Consider the following 7,858-nt stretch of genomic DNA (forward strand, 5'->3'; position numbering starts at 1 on the left):
TTATTGCCATATGGAAAGAGGAACGTTTTTATAGCAAATTAAAGTGGGTATTTATTAAAATGCTTATAACTTTCATTTTATATTTGTTCTTTTTACATATTAAAATTTTATAAGATTAATTACATATCGTTAGGTTCAAATTTACTAGAAAATTTTTTTAATATTTTATATGATTTATTTCTATTTATTCTAATATAGATTTGATAAACATGAAGGTTCAATTTTGGATTTTACTTGGACAATATATTATCTTTTGTAAGTAAACAAAATTATTTGCAATTTCGTTTAAAAATATTGAAGTTATTATTTTTTATATATTTATTAGATACTCAATATGGATTTGTAAGTTTAAACCCTTTAGTTGGTAATAGTATCAGGCTTGCACGAACTAATGAATTTTCATTTATTGTATCTTTAATGCGAATAAATCATTTGAATCCTGATCCCCAAATGGATCACATATGTATGGGATCATTGATCTCTCGAAAACATATTTTAACTTCTGAACACTGTATATCAACAGAAAGTCCAGAAGGAATACAAATAATCGTTGGGTCCACAAATTTATATGAAGGTAATGCATATTTTATATATTGGTGGATTTCCTACGACCAATGGGCAACTGTAAGAGAAATCCAACTTGAATTTTTGGAAAATGATGTAGCTATTATACGTGTAAGCTACATTAAATTCAATTTATATTTCTATACAACCAATTTATTACTATTTAAATATACACTTAACCTAAAATATTTAAAAATAGAATAAAATTCCAAATTTTAAATTAAATATATATTTAGTTATTGAACATTGTACCTGCAACGATTAACTTGGCACGTATTTCGGCTGGTCACAATACTGATTTTTACAACATAGTTGTTCAAACAGTGGGATGGGGTTCTGAAAATGATAGTGTAGCTAATAATAGGTTACAAGCAGTATCACTACGTGTCATAACAAAAGAAAATTGTGAAAGTCGTATAGGAAGATTGTTGAATCAAGAAATTTATATTGAGGAACAACAAACTGTCTGTACTATTGCCAATCCATATGCATTATTAAGTTGGGTACTTATATATTAAGCAATATTCTTTCATTAACTTAATTACAAGATTAACAATATTCTTAAATATTATAAGTATATATATTCATAAAAACATCCTTTGTAAAAAATGTTATTTTTGGCATTTTATATTTCGAATTAAAATTAATAAACAGAAGAATTTAATCATGAATCATAGAGAGTAGTAAAATTAAAAAGATCACAAATATCTACGTATACGTATTTTTAATACATTATTAATATTGATGATTTTAATTCATAAAATATATTGAGTTATTCATATATTTTCATATAAAAATTTATATTTGATAATATTTATATAAAAAGATATATGAATGATGAATTATATTTTTATATATCTATTATATATAAAAAATTATTTGAAATTGTGTTAATGTTAATTTTATGTTTATATAGAATTTATTTCATACATATAAAAAATTTTAAATCATATCAAATTAATTGGTTTTTTATATGAACTTTAATAAAATTACCTTCATTTTTTTCCTACATTTTTTTGTAATGATCTAATAATTATTTTATTTTTTAGGGTGACAGCGGTGGTCCTCTTTTGAATGCAAATAGCATTATAGCTATTAACAGAGGAATATGTCCGGAAGTAGCATTAGGTGATCCTAATGTTGTAAATTACCATATTGGTATTGCGTATTACAGACCGTTTATTTTGGAACTTTTATATTTTTCATGTACATAAATAATGTATTATATCGGTCCCCTTTAAAGAAAATATTTTCAGATATTTTAATATAGAGTAAATTCATTATAATTACAATACAATTTATAACATTGTAATAACTTTGTACATTGAATTTCCAAATTATTTTATTTATATTAGCAAAATAAAGATTAAAAGAATTATTTTAATTTATATGATTTTTTACCTCCTAATCAAAAAATTATTTTATTGATTTAATATATCTACTATATGTTTATAATTAATCTAATATTTAGAAAATGTTTAAAATATTTTAGAATTATTTTGTTGATACACGTAAGATTAACAATTGTGAATTTTATTATCAGAATATACTTTAAAGCTAATCATAATATAGAGATTTGTTAATAAAAATTATTAACAATATAATAGCACAGTTTTTAAAAATAATTTTATTAAAAGTTATGAAATAACTTTATATCAATGTTATGTTTCAATTTATTTCACTACTCCCTTCAGTATACATGTTGTAAACAGTTTTTGCAATTACTTTAGTTTCCTTTACTATGACGAATTATAAAGAACTTAAAACGTATATAAATAAAAAGAATATAGTCTAGGCTCATATACTTGATGTATTTGATTAAAATTTGATTGAAATTAAGTTTTTTTCCAAATATTATACGTGGGAAATTTTGTAATACACTGATTCCTATATAAATAGAATATTTGTATTATTTGTAATTGGTAAATGCTCATATGTTGGTATCTTTGCGGTAAGACTTCATACTCTTTCTTATTATATCGTTTAATTATAAATTCATGTTAGATAAAATAAAAGAATAAAAACGTTAAAATTATATAAACGAAAAATTTTGTTCAATTATCTACTGGCAACATATATTAAGAAGCTGTATGCTTACTATTAAAGATGAGATTATAGATAATATATCAATTTTGAATATTAAGATAGTAATATAAGATACATGAAGGAGATAGTCGTTGATTACAATTATGATTATAAAAAAATTAATTATCTGAATTACAGTCACTATATGCACGGCTTAAATGGAAACTGGAAAGAACTCAAAATAATTAATCTTAAGTAATCTTATTAATTTATTAATATTAATATTATAATTAATTGGATGAAATAATGACTTAATTATAAAACTGAAGGCTTGAATAAGATGAAATAATGTAAAACTATTCGTGTTAAATACTATTATGATAATACGGTTTTATCACAAAAAATCATAGTCTTGGATTTTTGATTAAGTAAACATATTTTGTCATATTAATTTATATGTGAGTAGTATATAAGAACAATATAAGTCAAAAGTAAAAACTGTTTTTAATTATAATTATAATTTTAATTACAATAAGAAATTCATCATTATATAAGGGCTATTCTATGTCATTTATTTAAGAAAATAATAAATGTCTACACTTTATAAATTTAATATATAATTTTAATTGTATTTATAATATGTATTTATAATATTAATTTTAGTTTTCAATGATTATAAAATTTAGTATTTATATTTTAGATATATTAAGACTTATTCCATTAAATATATACAAATTTTAATTTATCGCAAGAGTTATTCGATGACATAATAATACCTGCTCCTTCTTTAGGTTCTGTTTTGAAAATAGTATTTGAAAAATCAGTATTCCTCAACTCTTCATTGTTATAATAAAATGCACTTTTTAAACTCTCCATGAAATCATTAACTTTTTCAGCAGTTGTTATTGCAATGACGAAACCACCCCAGCTGTCAGCAAATAATAAAGTAATATTATTATTAAATATATTTTTAAATTCAATAAAATATTAAATGAAAAGAAATTATGATTATTAAAAATGAAAAATACAGAACCTAATAATATATATATATATATATATATATATATACAACATAAGATTTTTATATAATAGTTAATTATTATTGCTAAACAGTTATTCAAAATAATTTCATCAATAGTATTAAAACTATGAATAATATAATTTTCTTTATTTAAATGGTTAAATATTTAAATATTTAGAATAGATTTATAATAATATATTACGAATTGAACATAATACTTATTTATAAATTCATGATTAAATAATTTTAAATAGCACGTCTAAAGTGTAGAGAAATTTTATATTCAAACTTTATCGCAATAAAAATGTAAAAAAAGGAAATTTATAGGATATTAAAATAAAAGAAAATTGAAATAAAAAAATATAGGTCCTTTAGTCTTTAATTTTCTCAATTCTGCATTATTTTTTTCGAACATTAGAATATACTAATAAGATTTCTTTTAATTCATACAAAAATGAATATACATGTATTGGAGTTCTGTATAACAAATATTAAAACAATTTTTCACTGTTATAGATAAAAAAAAGATAAAAGTAGACGAGAAAAAGTACGGAAAGATTACGAAAATAGTAGTGGAAAATAATAACGAAAATTAAAAAATGATATTAAAGAGTAAAAGTAATAATATTTTGCGTATAATAAAAACAATAACAATACCAAAAGATATGAAACGCAAAATAAAAATGTGTATTTAAAATAGAAAATTCAATATTTTCTTTGTATAAAATACAAAGACATGTTATTTTATTTTATTTATTTAAACGTAATTTTATTTTTGCTTTCAAGTATACATATTTAGATAATATAAATAATTTAAAAATAGTTTTCAGTATATATTTAATCCAGTTTCTAGAACTAATAAAATTAGTTATAATTTAAGATATAATTGAAAAATATAATTGAATGTATTTTTTTATTAGTTATAAATTTGATTTATATATTGCAGCAAATAAATGATTTCAAAATATATAAAAATTAATTTGAGTATTAGATAAATATTGTTTTTGTAATTCTTAACAACTTTTTTTAGAAATAGTCAATTTACTATTACGAAAATTAACAAATCAGGGGTTAAATATGAAACAGCATTAGATTTTATTAGACAATAATGATTATAGTGTAGAATTTAACATAACTCATATTTATTCTTACCCTGCACCTGTTAATCTTGCTCCAAAAGCTCCACTCTCGATAGCTTTAGTAACAAGTGTATCAATCCTAGGATGACTACACTCATACAAATTCTTTAAACTTTGATGACTTTTTGTCATAAGATTGCCAAGTTGACACAGTTGTGTCGATTCATCCATGTCTTCAAGTTCGCAAATTTCTTGGAACATTGCAACTCTTGCAGCTTCTAGAAATAATTTCAATAGATTGCACATATGTATTTTAAAAATTTATTGGAATTTGATAAAGTACAATATATAAATAAAATATAATGTAATTATTTCTTATGAATTCATTATTAATATATTGTTTTGGTGCAATATATAATAATATATAATATATAATAATATATAATATATAATAATAATAATATATAATAATAAATATATAGTAAAAAAAAGGATAAATATGGATTTATAAATGATTAGTTAATATGTTAATATATTTTTTTACATTACAAGGAAAATATTAAAACATAAAACAAAGTGTAAAATATCAAAAGGGTAAGTTAAAAAATTTATTAATTGCATTATTATAAATAAATTTTAAATCTATGAAGTACATTTCGTATTCTTTAAACAAACTTAGTATACGTTCAATAAGAAAATCGCTTGGCAAACATAACTAATAGTTTCAAACTATATTTTGTTTAATAGGTAAAAATTGCTGAATTTACGGTGAAAAACGGTGAAACCTGCATTAATACAATTATGTGATATGAATAGTATAGTATGAAATAAATGAAATATATCAAATGAATAATATTTTCAAACATTTATCTAATAATATAATCATATTATTTTATATATTTTAAAATAGGCACATGTTCAAAGATATAAAAATTTATGAACTAGGCAAGATGTTTTTTTATCTAAAGATTTCTCTAGTTTATTTTTAGTAAAAATTATAAAACAAATTAAAATACGAAATAACTATCAAAAACTAAGAAATTATCAATATAAGTTTAAAATACAACTGGCATTTATTTATTTTGTTTATATGATATTATAAATTTAATATTATATTAAACGTATGTAAATAAACAAATGCCAAAAATGATTATAGTTCAGACAAATTATTGTTTTTTATTAGTGCTGATTTTTGCTGACGATTCTACATTCTAACTTTATAAAAATACAACATCGGTCAATTTTAATAATATCAATAATATCCAATTTGAAATTTAGCTATATTCTACTTGTAAAAAGTATCAAGTTAAAAAAAATTTTTAAGGTTTAATAATAATTGTTGATTTTTTTCATTATACAAACAGGTTTTATACCTCCTATTAGTATTACTTTGTATAAATACTATTTATTTTATATAAGTTTAATTGACACATAAACGAATTAAGATTGAAAAATGTCATAACTAAGATAATTGTAATAAATATATGAATATTATGACAATTTCTCTCATGTAAGAAACAACTACAATAACTATCAACAATATATATGTTTGAGAATATTTAAAAAAAAAAAAGAAATTGATATAAAATAAATAAAATAATAGTTTCAAATATACCTTGAAAAACGTGGAGTGCTCGTTGTTTTAATTTGAATTTTTGCGTTCTATAATGGAGTACATTGGATATTACTTTCAATTCATCCAGAGATGTTTCAAGTATTTGACATATCTATAAATGAAATATAAAATATTAATGATATATTATAATGACATATTACCATTTAAATATAGTAAATTTTTTAGAGTAATGTCTGTTTTTTATGAAAACATAATGGTAAAAATTTTATAATATTTCCAATACTTATATTTAATACTAATATTTAAGATAATATGAAATTTAGAATATAATGCGCTCTTAGAACTCATTGAGTTGTTACTAAATTATATAATAAATATATATACGAAAAAATATGTTTAAATTTAAAATAGTTTTATGCGATTAGGCCTATCAAAGCTATTTCAAAGTAAATATATATTTGGAATTATAAATTATAAATGATGCTAAAACAGAATTTAATTAAGAATTTTCAAACTTATTTAGAAATATGATCATATTCAAAATTAATACTAGTTCCAAATAGTTTAATTGAAATATATTTGTAGGAATATTTACCTTAATGTGCACAATTTTATTTTTGTAACTACAAAATTATTTAAAAATTAACGATCTTCCTTAAATTTTTTTTAAATTACGAACTGTTTATACTATAATAAAATTTGAACATAGTAATTTAAATATTATTGTTTATTAATAAGAGTAGGAGATAAGAAAATTTGATAAATTAATGTTATAAAAAATTAGCCTATAATATTAATAATAAAATATGTTAATAGTAAAATTAATAAAATAAAATATATATTTAATATCAAATGTACCATTTTCATTAAATATGTTATAAAAATGCTATTTTAAAAATGTAAAAAAATCTTATGGAATAGTTATAATACAAATTGAACTATTTTATAATAAAACAGGACAACCTACTGAAAAGTTATAAATTCGATAATAAATGATCTCTAGTTACTTTTAAAATAAGCTACCGAATAATCTTGACTTGACATATATATATATATATATATATAGATAAATTATATTCGAAGTATTACTGTATTATTATAGACATTATAAGTTGTCAATAAATAAAATTTCAAGTACATGCTTTTTACATCTGCTCTAATTTATATTTCACTATAAATAAACGTGCCTACACGTAGGTCAACATGCATACCTCTTCGAGGGTATAATGCTCTTCTTTCAAATTGGCCATAACAATCGCTGTCATTTCTTCGAGTGTTTTATTAAGACATTTTTGCACATCGATTAATTTCGGAACATTACACCAATCTATATTATTTTTTTTGGCTATAATCTGTAAATCACAATAATATCGCTGACTATATAAAATATATATAAATTGTAATAGAGAAAAGTTAATCTTTATGATCTTAATTTAAAGTTTTTTCCTAATATCTTTTGTTATATTTATAATAAAAATTACTTACAAGTAAACAATACTTACATTTTAAACATTTTAAAGTAATAAAATATAATCATAAACATAAAACAGAATATATATATATATATATATATATATATATATATATATATAT

The 7,858-nt window shown here is 20.2% G+C and overlaps 2 protein-coding genes across 5 annotated transcripts in view; one reads left to right on the plus strand and one right to left on the minus strand.

The window, feature by feature from the left end:
• Positions 1–325: 325 nt before the first annotated feature.
• On the plus strand, positions 326–1,796 carry LOC105359828 (chymotrypsin BI-like). 3 transcript variants are annotated; one of them, XM_011496538.1, is made up of 4 exons: positions 326–377; positions 451–675; positions 801–1,067; positions 1,614–1,796. In XM_011496538.1, the coding sequence occupies exons 2-4, from the start codon at positions 451–453 to the stop codon at positions 1,776–1,778; spliced, it is 657 nt and encodes a 218-aa protein (XP_011494840.1). In that variant the 5' UTR covers positions 326–377; the 3' UTR covers positions 1,779–1,796. The 3 variants fall into 3 exon arrangements, with proteins under 3 accessions (XP_011494840.1, XP_011494839.1, XP_011494841.1); XM_011496537.1 differs by lacking the exon at positions 326–377 and having other exon boundaries at positions 386–675; XM_011496539.1 differs by lacking the exon at positions 326–377 and having other exon boundaries at positions 386–675; positions 801–1,062.
• Positions 1,797–3,280: 1,484 nt separating this feature from the next.
• Positions 3,281–7,858, minus strand: part of Galk (N-acetylgalactosamine kinase) — a 16,363-nt gene continuing 11,785 nt past the window's right edge. The window contains exons 7-10 of one of the 2 annotated variants that reach the window (XM_011496540.1): positions 7,477–7,617; positions 6,305–6,416; positions 4,763–4,967; positions 3,281–3,517 (exon numbers count right to left, since the gene is read on the minus strand). In XM_011496540.1, coding sequence (XP_011494842.1) covers positions 3,310–3,517; positions 4,763–4,967; positions 6,305–6,416; positions 7,477–7,617 — 666 coding nt within the window. In that variant the 3' untranslated portion in view covers positions 3,281–3,309. The remainder of the gene's footprint in view (positions 3,518–4,762; positions 4,968–6,304; positions 6,417–7,476; positions 7,618–7,858) is intronic. The other variant, XM_011496541.1, reaches the window with a different exon arrangement.

Source organism: Ceratosolen solmsi, unplaced genomic scaffold (genome assembly GCF_000503995.2).
Source record: "Ceratosolen solmsi marchali unplaced genomic scaffold, CerSol_1.0 scaffold29, whole genome shotgun sequence".
Taxonomy (NCBI): Eukaryota; Metazoa; Arthropoda; class Insecta; order Hymenoptera; family Agaonidae; genus Ceratosolen; species Ceratosolen solmsi.